This window comes from Lygodium microphyllum, chromosome 15 (assembly GCF_053477565.2).
Source record: "Lygodium microphyllum isolate KBCC chromosome 15, Lygodium_microphyllum_v1.1.10, whole genome shotgun sequence".
Classification (NCBI taxonomy): Eukaryota; Viridiplantae; Streptophyta; class Polypodiopsida; order Schizaeales; family Lygodiaceae; genus Lygodium; species Lygodium microphyllum.
Window position 1 is genome coordinate 137,713,866 of NC_141149.1, and position 16,926 is coordinate 137,730,791.

Sequence of the window (16,926 nt, forward strand, 5' to 3'; positions counted from 1 at the left end):
TCAGGCCATTTTTCACTCCTATCTCTTAACAAAGGATAGGGGAAAACTTACATTTGATTGCCTGCTGAGTCCTTATCACATATTTAGGAATAAAGTGAAACATTTGTGTATTGATAAGGATTCATTTCAAACTATCTTTCCAAAAGTCATAGCCTAAAATCATTCTTTATTCCTCCTGCTGCCTGGCCACAATTTACAGTAAGAGGAGGAATTTATTTCATCCATTTTTCACGCTTGGAGGCATACATGGCCAACCTTGTCACATATGTAGGAATAAAGCCAAGCATTAGTCCTTTTCACATATGAAGGAAAAAAGCCAAGCATTTGTCTATTGATATCTTAACATGAAAGAAACATAATTGACTACTTGGTGGACTTTTCCTCTTTACTGCCTCCAATTTTGAGGGGACTATTAAAGACTGAAATGCAAGTACATTTGCACAATATTATCAGGCCATTTTTCAGTCCTATCTCTTAACAAAGGACAGGGGAAAACTTACATTTGATTGCCTGCTGAGTCCTTAACACATATTTAGGAATAAAGTGAAACATTTGTGTATTGATAGGGATTCATTTCAAACTATCTTTCCAAAAGTCATAGCCTAAAATCATTCTTTATTCCTCTTGCTGCCTGGCCACAATTTACAGCAAGAGGGGGAACTTATTTCATCCATTTTTCATGCTTGGAGGAATACAAGGCCGACCTTGTCACATATGTAGGAATAAAGCCAAGCATTAGTCCTTTTCACATATGAAGGAAAAAAGCCAAGCATTTGTCTATTGATAGGGATTCATTTCAAACTATCATTTTCAAAAGTCAAAGCCTAAAATCATTGCTTATTCCTCTTGCATGCATGGCCACAGTTTACAGCAGGAGGAGGAATTCATTTCATTCATTTTTCATGCTTGGAGGCATACATGGCCAACCTTATTTCGGCACACCCACAAATCAACTACAGAAGTTGCTTACAGCCTCTAATCTGCTTGGCACTGTCCCATTTGGCAGGTGGTAGGAACCTAGTGCACAAAGCATCGGGCCTTCTTTTCCCTTGGCCTTCATCCACTATGGCTGATTGAGCTTGTTTCTCCAATCTGAGACTGGAAACCCAATCTTCCTCATCATACTTTTTAGAAATGTTGGAACATATCCGGGCTGCTAAACTGCCTGCTTTTTGGCCATATGATTAACTGCCTAATTCTTACTTTCGTGTGGCACTTGTTTTTTCCTGTTGACAAGTACTCTTGCTGGTCTATACAAGAAGGTCTTTACAGGGTGACTCTAGGCACATAGGGAAGGAGGAGAGACTCATTTCTTAGCATTTGGAATAGGAGCAGCTTCTTCCCTCTACAGTCAACTGTCACAAATGGTTTGGCATTACACACTGCCCAAGTGGCTGTACACCCAGTCCTCGTATCAGACAACTCGTTTTTTGGTTTTACAATTGGAGTACCGCACAGGGCCACCTTTGTATAAATTTCTTTTTCCTTGGGAAAAAAGAAGATACCCACACTACCATTTGATGGTTGCAGCATTCAGTGAGCGAAGATTGTCACTAATCCTCTGAAGGAAGTCATTATGTCACTTGTACAAGGATCCACAGGGAGTGGTTTGAGCAAGTCCCCAACACCCCACTTGCTTGGGTAGGAACTTTCTATATCTTGTCTCTGCTTGGATTCTGAGAGCATTTTCTCACTGGCATAGGGCATATTGCATTCAGCGCAAAAGTCCGGCAAGAGTTGGCAGTGAATTATGCCATAACTTATGACAACCCAGTCTCTTGCATAGCTCATGTCAGCTTTGTAGCTGGTGCTTGATTCACCCACACGACGTTCCATCTCTGTGGAGGCACCCATCTCTGTCTTTGGGGTTGCCTATATGCTCAGCAGTGTTGGCTTCATACTTCAGTGCTCCTTTTCTGGGCACTGAGTGTGTTCAATTGAGGTGCAGTGCCATGGCTTGTAGATATTCAGGGCTTTGATGGTACCTCTCTAGCCTGAACATATATGTGTCCTCATCTCGTATTGACTGGATCCAGAAACCATATCCAACTCAGGCAGGACATTAGAGTACTTTCATAAGAAATTCACATGGAAATTAAGAAAAACATTTCTTATGCACAGAGATTTCTTTTAGTTCTTTCTAAATTTGCAACTGCTTGGCACATGCAGTTTCTTGAAAGGACAACTACAAACATGACATGTTCCAAAAAGAAAGAGGCTGCAGAAACAGATGGTAACAAACACATCAGCTTAGGAATGAATGCACATATTAGTTACAACTTCCACCAACAGTAACTTTTGGAGGGTACATAGGACGCAATTCGACAAGTAAACTGAACTGTTTTCTGTTCCAAGGCCAACATCATTAAAAATTAATAACTAGGAAAGAAGTTGCTGTTACTTCCAATTTCATGTTTTCAGTGGCAATATCTCACAACAAAAGTTATACATGCAGCTCTAACGGGCAAGTATTCATTCCCTCTCATTGAAAAAAAGAATGGCCATAGTCTCTCAGACAAACCTGCATAAGATCTGGTGGATATAGAAGACACATATCTCTGTTGCAGAGAAGACGAAGTCATCGCACTTGACATATTCATCTGGAGAATACTTGAGTACCTAAACACGATAGACCTACTGTTGCTTACAGACTGCTCAGAACATTTGATATTCAGCAAACTAAATCACTCAAGCTTTTCACATTTAGAGTCTAGACTTTCAAGGTTTTAAATACACCACGATGCTCTCCTACAAGTTCACCTCAGAAGAAGTAAATCAAATCAGTTACCAGAAAAACCCGTTCAGTCACCATTAAGAAAAAGAGAATTAGTGGACCTGTTTCAATACTGGAATAATATGAACTGCTACCGTTGTTTGAGTCTTCAAACAAATAGCACGGAGGACCTGGACACCAAAAATTTGTTAGTACTTCATTTTTATGGTCTCTGCAGGATATATCTGCATTGTCCACAGACCTGTAAGATAGCATCAAACTGATGGAAGAATTACTTTACCTTTCTAGAACATATATGCAGGTAGAGAAAGATCATAGAAACATTTTTTTTTCCCTTTGTGTGTGTGTGTTGTTTTGGTTTTGGGGGGGGGGTGGTGTGGGGGTGGGGGTGGGGGTGGGGGTGGTGGGTGGGTTTCAATGGCATAGATTGAGTTAGCCACAGTATACAAACATGCCTTGTTTGACCATTTGTACTTTAATAGGAATTGACGTTGAAAAGAATTCACTTCACTAGTGATTTCTGGTATCAAGCATTTGTGAAACTGGGTGCATGATTGAGCATGTCTTCTTCTACTCATCAAGGTCCTGAAGCATTGTTTCAACATATTATTCACCTGAGTCCATAGTTGTATGGAAACTAGTTTCCTAAGCTAGGAAACATACTTGACGTTTGTTTTTCATGATGCAGGCAGGCAGCCCCAGTTGACAATACAAGGCGAATCCCCCCCCCCCCCACGCCCCCCCAAATGGCATCTTGCCCCCATCCCCTCCAGACCGCCTTGAGAGGCTTGTATACATGATGTATTTGTGAATTTGCATCAGCTCTAGCTAGTCTGTTGAGCATGAGCATTCCGTTGTAATCAGTTTTTTTGAGTAATATAATCAGCCACATTTTACTTGCAAAAAAAAAAAAACATACTTGCCGTTTCCAAAACATTTCCTACATGCAAAATGTGTTTCTTATCGACCTTGGCCCACAAATAAAATAAAATACAAGAACATGAGTAGATAGGGAAAAAGAAACTTTGAAGATTGTATTTGAAGGTTGGACTTCAGATCAAGAACATAGTATTCTCTTTCAAGACTGTTAACATTAACTACTATGTGTTGGTTTAAACTTTTATTTGAGTCACTAGTTGCACTGACGTTTTCTTACTAATTGGATCTCTGAAATATCATGTTCACTAGTACTGTGTCTTGAATTTGCTTTTTGAAAGTTGTGTCTATATGTCATGAATTGTGGTATTCTTGAAATGGTAATTGTAATATCTGTACAATCTCAAAATTGACATTATCTCAAAACTTACACGGTGGAAATTTATTATTAGGCCCACTAATTTTTGCATAATTGTAGGATAAGCTTTTTATAGGTTTTTTAAAAATTAATACTGAAGGAAATATGTTTCCTGGTATCCAATGATTTCCAAACTCTGGGCTGTTATGCACCTGGAAAAAATGACTCTTTTTTTCAAATAAATGAAAATGCTACTAATAACACTTGGAAAGAATTCTTGAGGTAAAATACAAAGTACAAAATAAGCCATGAGATGGACTATTAAGGACAATATAGATACATCCAGTTGGGTAAACACCTAGTCTGGTGGGATTTAATGTGACTCAAAGTGGAAGAGAATGCTAAAGTCCCATGTTTGTGTAAAAGCAACTCTCCTCCTCATACATTCGGAAGTTTGAAAAAATCTTTTGATCTTGCAACTTAATGGGATTCGGTAATAATGTTCCTGATTTGGGCCAAGTATGAAACCACCCATCATCCTGCACTCTCTCCCATTTCCCATTGAGCAATCTGTGCACAATACTATAGGATAGGTTTAGGGGATGGGGATGGGAACAGAAATGAAGATAGGGGTACACAAATGGAACTGCAAAATGGCCATCCCATGTTACTATGAACCTATGTTCCAATCCTAAAGAGAGTCTCTACAATAGAGTTTAGAAATGCCCTATAACCAAGGTAGTCAGGTGCGACTTGTCCATCCCATGGACTCGATACAATTGAATGTACACAAAAAAATGCTAGATAAAATCTGATGTTTTGTAGGGTCATTAAACAATACATAGGAAATTAAGAGTTAGTCTAGTAAATATTACTTGCTTTAAAATAAGAGTGCCTACCCATGAGATAAAGCCTTAGGGATTGTGATTGATGAGTCCGTAAGAGAGGTGGAGGTGGAGTTGGAGGTAGAGGAAGAGGAGGTGGTAGCCCGTATGAGAGAAGAGGAGGTAGAGGTGGAGGTATGAAGCTTGAGAGGTTGAGGTGAGAGCTTGGAGTAGAGATGAAGCTTAAGCCTTGCAGTTGAAGGAAGAAAGATTGAAAGTTGAGGATGGAGTGAAGTGGGAAAGTGCAGTTTTAAAGCAAGCGAAAATATGGGTTGCAAAATGGTCGTTTGGAGGGAAAAATGGTAAAAAAAACTATCAAGAGCCTGTTTGGGTCAAACAGGTAATGTTCAGTTTTGACAGTCCAGTCATGGATCGTACAGATCTGACTGCACTGGACAGATCAGACGGATCCATCTAGTCCACAGGGAGGATACAAACCTGCCTATAAATCAATGGCGTGGCTGCACCTCATGGTCCAAATAAGCCAACGAATAATGCCAGTGATTCACTCCCATTTGTGGCAAAGCCTCTCACTCAACCTGCCTACAAGAACTGTGGGAATGCTGCTCAAGTGCTGGTCAACCAAGAGACTAGGGCAACTCCCTTACAAATACCCTCCACATGCTGGTCCTTCGTCTGCAACCTCTTCTTTGAAAGAATTAATAAAATAACAGTGCATCTGCAATCATGCAAGAGTGCAATTACCGCGACAAGTGCTCAATGTTAACAAACTCATGGGACCAAAAAGCATAAATCTCCTTGAATTGGTCGTTGCCTGAGGAATTAAGAGTAGAAGAATTCTTTCGTATCTGTTGTTTGAAATAAACAAATTGGTCCCAGATTACCAAAACTAGCTCCCTCTTTTTGACAACATTGCCATATCTTTTGGACGACGAAGCCTAGAATCGGATGAACCCAAAATCAGCCGAAGTTGATAATCGGCTGGAGGCTGTATCCAAAAAAAAAAAACAACAACAAAAAACCACGACTGACTGACCTTGCCAATCAACACATAGACCATAGCCCAACCGAGTAGAACAATGCAACAGAAATCCTAGTAGACCTAAGAGTGGCCAAGAATCAAGCCTAGAGCCCCATTAGGCCAGGTACGTAGACGAGAGTGCGAGAGCTGCAATCATCACCTTGTATTCACACCCACATTGTTTTCCAACACTGAAGGTGCACTTAAGAAAAGCTGGAACGCCTGATTTCGCACGATGCACAGAAGAAAGTACGCGCACACACACTGAGTGAGTTTAATTGAGGCCTGTTTGGAGCATCACACTACCCTATATACATGACTTGAACTTATCTCACTCACATAATGCACAATATGTGCTAGTTGCAAACATCCTTAATCTGCAAATGTAATTAGGGTGTGCGCCTTGTTGGCTGTTTTGATATGGTGGACACTTTCCAGTTGCACAGTGTGCATACATACTGTCCACTTGCAAACTCTCAATGAAGGTTTAGTATGGCACACCAATTTTGTTGGTTGTGTCATAAAAAATACTAGCCTCAAAGATAGCAATGTGACAAAGTTTCCATACTGTCAATACAAGTCTAGAAGTACACCTAAGAATGAAAAGTGGCATCATACTTCAGCCTAACTGGAAAAGGTCTAGAGACTGAACAGCTTGCTAAATCTAAATTAGTGTTGACAGTAATAGATATGGGGGAATCTACAATTGAGCATGCCACTTCAGTGTAACTTTTTGAATCCATAGAAATACTAGCTGTGGAACTTATTAATTGCCTGCATGGACAAGCGCTATGGTTTTTTCAAGATTTTGTTGCATCTATTATTCTATTCAGTGGCAGATATATCAGACACCTGAATGCCATAATTCATCGCTACAGCTTAAGAATTACAAACAGAATCATGATGTGTATTTTGCACCTACGAGGACAGTTTTGTAGTGGCCATATGACATACAAACAAAGTAAAAGAAGACTAGATGATTTAAGGATAAAGAAACCATGAGCAGCATATTGCAGTTAAGCATCTCATTAAATGCAGGGCAAAGATGAGACTTAAGTGGTCAAGCACAAAGAAATCACAACCAGCCTTTTGCTACAGTGCATCTTGTTAGCTGCAGCTTCATCTGATTAAATGACCTCCGTATCAAGAGCGCACAACCAGCTTATTGTGGTTGGCCATCTCATTAAATATAGGGCAAGGCCAAAGAATGAAACTTACATGGATCATTTTAGAGGACAACATCGGCTCCTGGAAGAAAAAAAGCTGTTTGACAGATCTTTAAGGCCACACACAATCAAACCATGTATAGTCGCAAACACAAGACCCTGAACCATAAATCATGTACTCTTGAACGAGCTAGTTCCATCCTTCATGGTTAAGATCTCCATACTATTTGCAAAGAGGTTTTTAAGTGTAGCGCACCCCCGCAAACCCCCCCCCCCCCCCCAAATTTCTCTCTCCTCTTCTGCCTCTTCCTTTAACCATCACTTTGAATCAATGCTTGCGGAAAGCAGGCCTACAGAATCTTATAGGTTTCAGGAAGAAATCACATCAAGAGGCAATTTGCAAGCTTAATGATTGAACTCCAATGAAAAATTGCTTAATATTTTATGGGAATCTATACTCCACCTGAAAAAGTTCTTTGCATAGATCGCTTGACAGCATGTTTGGACCATAAAATCCATCTTTGCTGAGGGAAAACATAGCATGCAGACCTATTATCTGACCATCTGAAATCCCTGGAGTTATCCCTACTTGAGATGCCTTGAAAGAAGTACCAGAAAAGCTGCTTCGTGTAAATGTCTTCCACGATTGTTGCTTGTTTCCTTGACACGTTATCAAATGACAGAGTGCCCATAATTGACAGAAATCAGCTGATGATAAGCATGCTTCCTGCTTCAATGACAAAAAACTTTCCTTTTCACTAGAACATGGAACAGCATCAGTAGTCACAGCCTCAAGCACTGCGGGCCACATCTCATCGAGGTAAGGCTTGATAGTTGTTGCTACTGCTGGCAACAGAAGTCCACCTAAAAAAGGTTTGTACTTCAGCTGCATACGAAATGACAAAGATCAAAAAGGGAAATGCTGCACCATGCCCATACAAGTACTACCATCATAGATTAAGACTTGAGTTCCCCACCTGCCATTGTGATGATGTAGAGAGTCGTAAAACTGTGAAGTCCTTCAGCAGACTTATCCAGAAGTCTCTTAGTTTATTGGAGTCTTTGCGAAGAAGCTCCAACAATGCTGTACCCTCTTTTTTCTTGTTTGATGCCTCACTTGCACAGTTGTGTGCATAACTCTTAAGAGCAGCATAAGCACCCAATAAACTAGCCTGGACCTGACAAATAGACAAAGTTGTCACAAATCAATCATCAATAAACAATCTGGGCATGCCTTTTTATGGATAAAACCTTATATCACTTACTTTACAACCAACCGATTCAGCATAGGAAGGATACTGAAGTTCCTCAAAGTCGTGGAGTAAAAGGGACAGAAGTGCAATTATACGACGGAACACACTGATGTCACCATTTGATATGCCACTTGTGATGATCTGAAGGAGCCACGGTATGTGTTATCTGGCATTTTTCATAGAAGCATGACAAAAATAACCATGCACAAAGGGGGTCTCTAAGTGAGTTACTCTTGCAGCAAGTTGCAGTCCAGATTCAAGTAATGCCGGTCCAGCAGAAGAATCCAATGCCGTGCGCACTGCAGACATGAACTGAGCCTGCAACATATCCATGTCAGATCACTAAATATGGTGTTTCCGAAATTGTTGATGCCAACATGGGAGCATCCCATTCGTCAGCAAATGCTATTATTGTTAGGAACAGTAGGACCACTGGAATTCATATCTTCCTTCATTCTTTGCCCAAAGGCATTAGAGATGAGAGCCCTGGAATCAGTTTATTTGGCAACAAAATTGTCACATTTTGAACTATGAGATTCTTTTAGCACAAAACAAGTGTGTATACAAGGTTAGAAGAAACTCTAGAACATGAAGGACCTAATAGAAGACTGGGATCAATTTGTTGAAGCCAACATGAAGGACCTAATAGAAGAGCTATACCATTGAGAGCCAACCGATACAACATAAAGCATTTTCCTTTGGAGCATCCCATTCGTTGGCCAAAGGCATTACACATAAGAAAACTAGGACCCCTAGAGGTTGCAATATGAGCCCTAGAATTTGTATTTTCCCTTTCACCCCAAGTTTATTTGGCAACTACATGTTTCAAATTTTGTACTGTAGATTCTTTTAGTTGAACAAAACATGTCCTTGCAAGGCTATGGGAATCTCCAAAATATGAACTACCTAATAGGAAATCGCGCTAGCTACTTGGCCAATCCAGCAAACATGATGTCATTTATGGGTATAGATAACATAAGATTGTGTACAACCATCTTGATTAGCAGAAGTCCACCTTTAAATGAGTGTCAATAGGACATCTCCCTCTAGTTTTGTGAGATGGAAGGATCGAGGTGCAGCTGAGATTCAGTAGACAGTGTGAGAGTGAGAGACAGAGTGAAGCACGACACCCAAGAGAATAGACTGAAAGAGTGTAACCAGAAAGTACAAAGTACAACCCTTAAACCTTAGGGTTGTAGGGGGTGTTCACACCCGACACACATTAAGTGCCCATAAGTGTGTAACATAAGCACATAAGTACATACGACAATAAGACCATAAGTCTGGGGGAAAAAACCTCTCCTACCGAGAGTAAAAAGTGCCCCAGTGTCCTACTGATCACCGACACTCCCATATGAGCGTAGGCGTAAGTGAGACGTGAGTCAAATACCCAACAAACCCCCCTGGAGTGAAGAGTGATCAAGAGTGCAAGGATCATCCGCCACCAAAGGATATCAAATTTAAAGCATTGCGAAATGCTTCAAATTTGTCACGAGGAAGAGCTTTGGTGAAGATGTCTGCCACATTACTGGTGGTAGGACAATAGACAAGGCTGATATCACCTGCATGTAGCCTCTCTCTGACAAAGTGATAATGGATCTCAATGTGTTTCGTGCGAGCATGAAACAATGGGTTCCGTGCCACTGCAATGGCACTCTGACTGTCAGTGAACAAAGGAGTAGGCTCTGTATAACAGATACATCCAAATCACCTAGCAAGCGTCTAAGCCATACGCATTCAACTGTGGTAGTGAAAGCTGCCTTGTATTCAGCTTCACATGATGATGTGGCAACAGTGGATTATAGAGTCTGCAGCCTTTGCTCTCATTGCTATATCCCATAAAAACCTTCTTTGTAACGGGATCATAGAGTCTGTAGCCTTTGCTCTCATTGCTATATCCCATAAAAATGCACTTAACAGCCTTGTTGTCCAACTTTTTTCTAAGTACCTGTGGAATATGGGCATAGGCAAGACACCCAAAGGTATGAAAGTGACCAACAGAAGGTTTACGGCTGTTTCAAGCCTCAAAAGGTGTGATGGTCTTCAAGGCTTTGATAGGGCATCTGTTCAAAATATGGCAAGTACACATGACTGCTTCCATCCAAAAACTATGAGGCAAGCTCTTTGCCTTCAGTATACATCTGGCCATCTCCATGAGTGACCGATTCTTTCTCTCTGCTACCCCATTTTGCTGTGGAGTATAGGCAATAGTATACTGATGGACTATGCCCTTCTGCTGCAAAAAAGAATTTAGCATAGAGGACATGTACTCCCCCCCTCGGTCCGAACGGAGAGTCTTAATCTTGCATCCAGATTGATTTTCAACAAGTACACTGAAAGCCAAAAATGCATCATACACTTCTGATTTCTTTTTCAAACAGTAGACCCAGCAACAACGTGTAAAGTCATCAATGAATGTCACAAAATAATAACAACCGCCCAATGACATGGTCTGCATAGGCCCACAAACATCTGAATGCACCAACTGCAATCTGGTTGTTGCTCTGAAAGCAACATCACGAGGAAATGAGAAACGATGCATTTTCCCTAAAATGCATCCCTCGTATAAGTGCTCAAGAGGTCTCTCCAAGAGAGATAAGCCATCCAGCATCTGAGTACGCTGCAAAAGCATCAAGCTGCCAAAGTTTACATGCCCCAAACGAGCATGCCATAACTTTGCCTGTATCATAGCAGGAGTAAGAGTGGATGTCAAGTATGCCGACTGATCTACTGAAAGAGCATCCAACTCATATAAACCATGACACAAAGATCCTGTCAAGACCAAAGTCATGCGTTCTTTATCTCTAACCATGCAACGGTCATCATCAAATGTGACCTGCAAACCACAACGTGCCAAAGAAGAAATAGAAAGCAAATTCTTCTTGATTCCAGGCACAAACAAAGCATCCTGCAGGTGGAGAATAGAGCCATCAATGGCTGTGAGCTGAATCTCCCCAATACCACGAACAGGGTATGATGCATTATTGGTACACTGTACCGATTTCCCAACGGGAGGTGCACTAACTGAAGCAAACAAATATCTGCGAGATGTAATATGTCTAGAAGCACCACTGTCAAAGAACCAAGTGTCAGTATCCTCTGTAGAGCTAAGTGCTCTATCGGCCCAAGAGATGTCATAACTGCAAGTGTAAAAACAATAGTCCCTGTCCACAACAAAGGACGCGGACTCACTAGCAGTGGAAGGAGTAGTAGAAACAAACATTCCTGACTCCTTATTCTCTTTGGCAATACGCTTCCTGCACTCAGTGATATAGTGACCGGGCTTCTTACAATAGTGACATTTGCCTTTTTTAGCTTGTGCTCCCCCTTGTGTCTGATTCTGCGATGTGCCCGAAGTGCCAAAACTCTGTGAAGCATTTTTCACCTTGCTGTTTTTGCCTTTCTGTCTTGCCACAAAAGCCTGCTCAGAGACTACAGCATCCACACCACTATTTTTCCTTGTTTGCTCCTCCTCTAGAAGCAAACTAAATAGCTGAATAAAAGTGAGTGGGTGCTCAGCAATCCTCATGGTGAGGTTCAATGCAGTATGAAAAGACAAGTATGAAGGAGGTAAGGAATTCAAGGTAGTGGATATCAACTGTGCATCTGAAAAATACTCATCTACATTCATGAGCTGCTCTCTTAAGTCCTGAATCTTATTTAAGTGATCCTGCATAGAATCACCCTCATGCATCTTCAAAGTTTTCAACTCTTTTCTTCAAGAAAGAGATCCGAGTCTCATTCTTTCCTGTAAACATATGCTCCAAAGTCAACCATGCATCTCGTGAAGAAGATGCCGAACGGATGTGAGGTATGATGGACCGCTGAACTACTAGAGCAATCAGCGACAAGGCCTGTGCATCATGTGTATCCCAAGCTTTTTGAGCTGCAGTTCTTGGGGGAAGTGGCTGAGGTGGAGCGGGCTGAGGTCCCCATTGTCCACGTGCGCCATGGGGAGGAGTAACGCGAGCTACAACTCCCGGTCGAGTTTCCTCTCCACTGACATAATCCCATAAATTCTTGGCCACTAATACATTCTTCATCATGAATGACCAAAGCGAAACACAAGAAGCGCAAAAAAGTCCTAAATAAGGGAAAAAGGCGCACAAGGAAAAGCGCAAGTCAATACTTTTGTAAAAGCCGTCCAATCTGTCATCCTTGGATACATACGTAAAGATATCACCTCCCTGATTTGCCATGATGACAAATTTCCAAAGACAAAATGAGCAATGTCAAAGCAGTATGGACTGGAAATTTGCAAATTTCCAGAAATTGCAGCAAACACGCTTCTGCAATTAATGTGCAAGGGCGTACTCTATCAAAAAACTGTCTTTTAATGCACACTTCCCAAGGTGCAAACAGTGCACAGCAACACTGTTATATCAAAAACCCCAAAATTTTTGCCAAAATTTCTGTCAAAACAATCTTTTTGTGACTGTATCAGCAATTCATATGCAACTATCCTCAAAATACACAAAAGCCCCAAAATTTCTGATGATCCAGTCAAGAAATTTGCATCAAATTTGTCGCATGTATTCGTGCTGTGCCTGCCGCGTATGAACCTCCTGTTCTAGAACTTTGTTCTGGGCTAAAATTAAATATTTTTGTTTTTAAAAAAAACACATCTGACGTGGACTGCAGTGGGCGAATAGGACGTGATGGCGTGACGTCTGCAACAACTGGCGGCAAACCGACAAGCGGGCGCTGGTCGGGCGGGCAAACAGTCGAGCAGACGTTCTTACGGCTGACGTGTAGCAGGCAACAGTGCTGACGTGTACTGGGCAGACAGGCGGCTGTTTGGGCGCTGACGAACAGGATGGCTGCAACTAGCGAGCGAACGTGTGTCGTCTGAACCTGTGCGCTGGCAGACGTCTGCGCCTGCAGCTGACGTGACGCCTGACGACTGACGAGCGGCGTTGCACTGGAGACAGGTTGCGTGCCACAAGTTGCGCTGGAGACGTCTGCGCTGTAAGCTGGAGGCAGGAAGCGACGTCTGACGGACAGGACAGTGTTCAGACAGAGGGGGCGGCGCTCAGCAGGCGAGCGGCTCTCTAACGCTGGCAACTGTTGACGAACAGCACAAGCGTGCTGAAGATTGACGACTTGGGGCAGACGCAGAGCAAAGGTGGCTCGGGTGCGGTCAGGATTGCACACTGCAGGCAGGAGCTGAGCTCAGAGCTGTGCTCTGATACCAAATGTGAGATGGAAGGATCGAGGTGCAGCTGAGATTCCGTAGACAGTGTGAGAGTGAGAGACAGAGTGAAGCACGACACCCAAGAGAATAGACTGAAAGAGTGTAACCAGAAAGTACAAAGTACAACCCTTAAACCTTAGGGTTGTAGGGGGTGTTCACACCCGACACACACTAAGTGCCCATAAGTGTGTAACATAAGCACATAAGTACATACGACAATAAGACCATAAGTCTGGGGGAAAAAACCTCTCCTACCGAGAGTAAAAAGTGCCCCAGTGTCCTACTGATCACCGACACTCCCATATGAGCGTAGGCGTAAGTGAGGCGTGAGTCAAATACCCAACAAGTTTCCCCTCTATTCTTATTGAAAATAATTGTGTGAGAGAATGAGCTACAGATTAGAAGACCTTCCTCTCAAAAAACACACACACACACACACACACACACACACACACACACATCTATATTGACATCTACCAAAGGCTGAGGTGGCCTATGAAACCCGAGAAAATCATACAAATGTGATCTCATCAGAGAATTCAAATTATCAAACCATCTCACATCTAAAAGGTGTTTTGAGACTGTGAAGACCATTATCTCTGAAAATGGCTATGGAAATCTAGGTGAAGTTGTACAGCTGTAAATATGGAGGCTCCCATGTCTACGAAAAGGTAAATATTAAAGAAAAATTTCTAATCCTAAGAAAGATTGCAGTAATGGCATTGCAACATTGGTGTAGCCTCCAATATCTGCTCTATCATGTCAGGAGTGAATTGTTTCAACAGGCTCCTCCTATGATAAGATAATGTCCTTGATGATTCCATTTGTTGGCCATAAGGTCGATAGAGCTGTCTCCAAGGAGCTCTATTAAGCTAAAATGGTGCTTTTCAGTTTAAACCTTAAGTAGCTCATCCTAAACAGTCCCCAAACTCAAAATGCTACAAAATTTCTATGTCCCATAAGCAAACACCCAAACCTTGGTTGGTTCCACATCTACAAATAGAGATGCTCCGGAGCCACTTAGTCCATCCTGTTTTGCGGATTCTCTCTCTTCATCAACTATCACCTTGTTTCCACTACTTTCTACATACCCACAAAAAGGAGATCTCAGTTTGTGGACTGCATTTCCAACCAGCTCCAGCTGAGGCACACTGTTGGCAATATTCATCCATCATCTAGCAACCATTCCCAAGCTGTTGGACTTTCTCTACACCAGCATTTTTTCTGCAAAGCTGCTGGGATATGGGATTGGAGCTGACAGCCACCTGTTCCGGCTAGCCAGGAGCTACATTTTGTCTCCTACTGCCACTCGGCACATACTTCATCTCTAAGAGCAGTCACCTTGGAGCCAGCAACTGCATTTTCAGCCTAGACTGTATTTTGGTTCAGTTGTCCACTGTGTTTAGACTCTGTGCAGGCCACCTTGCTGTGTTCTGCCTATATTCAGCCTAGTCTGGACAGATTCCACACTCTGATCTGCATTTACAGCAGCTGATTACCTTCTGAGACTGCCCGCTCTGTTTTGGGATCCATTCCATGTACAACACACTCTTTACTGTGCACAGCTGCAGCCACATCACGTCTGGTGGGCTCTCTACAGACGAGGGACTATGTGCTTGAGCTGCACAGGTCCAAAGAACTCACTATTTGCAGCAATGGACCCTGTTGTAGACTGTGTACAGGTCAGGATGGAGCATCTTGTTGTATGTTAGTACCACTCCAAGGAGGGATGTGTCTAAGTTGTATTGGTTTTTTTGCTTTAGGCCAAGAGAGCCGATTATTTTGGATGCACAATGTTGTATTTTGTTAGGCAAAGAGGGCCATGTATCTATTTGGTGCATGTACGTTTAATGGTTTTCTGTTTTAATGTTGTACCAAATAGGTCTGATTGAGTGCTTGGGGGAAACCTTTGCTACGCAATGGCTTATTGTGACCAATCCAGGTAGTATCGTCACCTTTATGGGTTCTTTTCCTTTATACTAAATGGTCGTATATATATGTGGGGATTTTTCTTTTTGTTGTTTGGGACTGGAAATCAAGGCATGAAGTCCCAAAGTCTAGGTTATGTGTGTATGGGGAGGTCTTAGCAGTTGTCCTCCTGTAAAGACCTTGTTGGGCACTCTAAGAATTGTTTTAGAAGGTAGTCCTAATGACCCTGTTCTACGAGCCTATTGGGCAACTATTTTTAGGAGTCCCTGCTCTACTTGTAAGGCAAATAGAAAAGCATGCCAAATAAAGAATGTATCTGGAAAACTTCGTAAGTAGTAAGGACTGATCCGTATGGTACGAACGGTACGGTACGGTACGGTACGTATCCGTACGATTTAGTACGAAAAAATGGGCACTTTTTTGGCACTCTACTTTAAGTCTACAACTTTCTTTTTTTCTTTTTCTTTTTTTTTCTTCTTTCTTTCTTATTTCTCCCCCAAGCCTCTCTCTTATTTCTCCCTTATTTCTCCCCCAAGCCTCTCTCTTATTTCTCCCCCAAGCCTCTCTCTCTTTTTTCGTAAAAGGTAATTGTATTACATGATGACATGATTACAAGAGACACGAGGGCCCTAGCCCAACGTGTGGGAAATCCCCGTACTAATGCACTACAAAGGTTACACCAATCATGGCAACGACCCAGAGGCAATTGCCATATGCCAGGGATGCAAATCCTCCCGAGGGAGCAAGTCAGAGTGTCGAATGAGATCTAGCTGCCAATGCAAGAGCCCTTTAAGCCTGGCAATATGTCTCGGTACATTAGAGGCCGAATCAAAAAGAAAAGCATTGCGCGTGGTCCAAATGTGCCAGCATCCCCAGTATCTGAAAAAGTGAGATAAGATCTTCATATGTAACTGTGGCAGTGTGGGGTACTTTGGGCGCACAAAAACCCAATCGAAAGGAGTTAGTGAGGACCCCACCACCGCTTGCCAGATTTGCGACAAGAGTAACCAGATATTCTTGGCGAGCGGGCAAGAAAGAAAACGATGTCGGGCCGATTCCACAGTAGTGGTACAGAAGAAACAATTGCCATTCGAGATTCGACGCTTGTAAAGGGCCGAGGCAAGAGGAAGACCACCAATCATTACCCGCCAAAGGAAGACCTTGCATTTGAAAGGTGCCTTATTCAGCCAGCCCTCCATCAGCGTTGCCTGCCACCACGTCCGCGATTTCCGCAGTCCCCAAACAGTATTAGCTTTCACACCCAGCCAGTGGTGATCTCGAATGAGAATATGATACACCTAATTGGTAGAGGCCTTTTCCAGACTCAACCTGCCTGCAAGGTCCCAGTCCTGCCAAGGACGATCCACAGCCAGGGCAAGAAAGGGTTGCCGACCCTGAAGCTCCAATAAAAGCTTTTCCCATAAACCACGGTATCCGCGCGAGATCCTGAAAAGTCTCCTAGCAGTTCGAAACGATGCGAGGACATTGCGAGTGGCAAGGGTAGCATCCGCAATCGAAGTCAGACCTAAACGGGCCATGCGGTTAAATCT

The 16,926-nt window shown here is 42.5% G+C and overlaps 1 protein-coding gene across 2 annotated transcripts in view; it reads right to left on the reverse strand.

Moving 5' to 3' along the window:
- The window catches only part of SWEETIE (HEAT repeat-containing protein), a 255,929-nt gene that overhangs the window by 19,057 nt on the left and 219,946 nt on the right, over nt 1-16,926 (reverse strand). For both annotated transcript variants that reach the window (XM_087694844.1, XM_087694845.1), the window contains exons 36-41: nt 8,485-8,571; nt 8,266-8,394; nt 7,978-8,178; nt 7,464-7,886; nt 2,836-2,904; nt 2,522-2,619 (exon numbers count right to left, since the gene is read on the reverse strand). In XM_087694844.1, the coding sequence (XP_087550970.1) occupies nt 2,522-2,619; nt 2,836-2,904; nt 7,464-7,886; nt 7,978-8,178; nt 8,266-8,394; nt 8,485-8,571 (1,007 nt within the window). The remainder of the gene's footprint in view (nt 1-2,521; nt 2,620-2,835; nt 2,905-7,463; nt 7,887-7,977; nt 8,179-8,265; nt 8,395-8,484; nt 8,572-16,926) is intronic.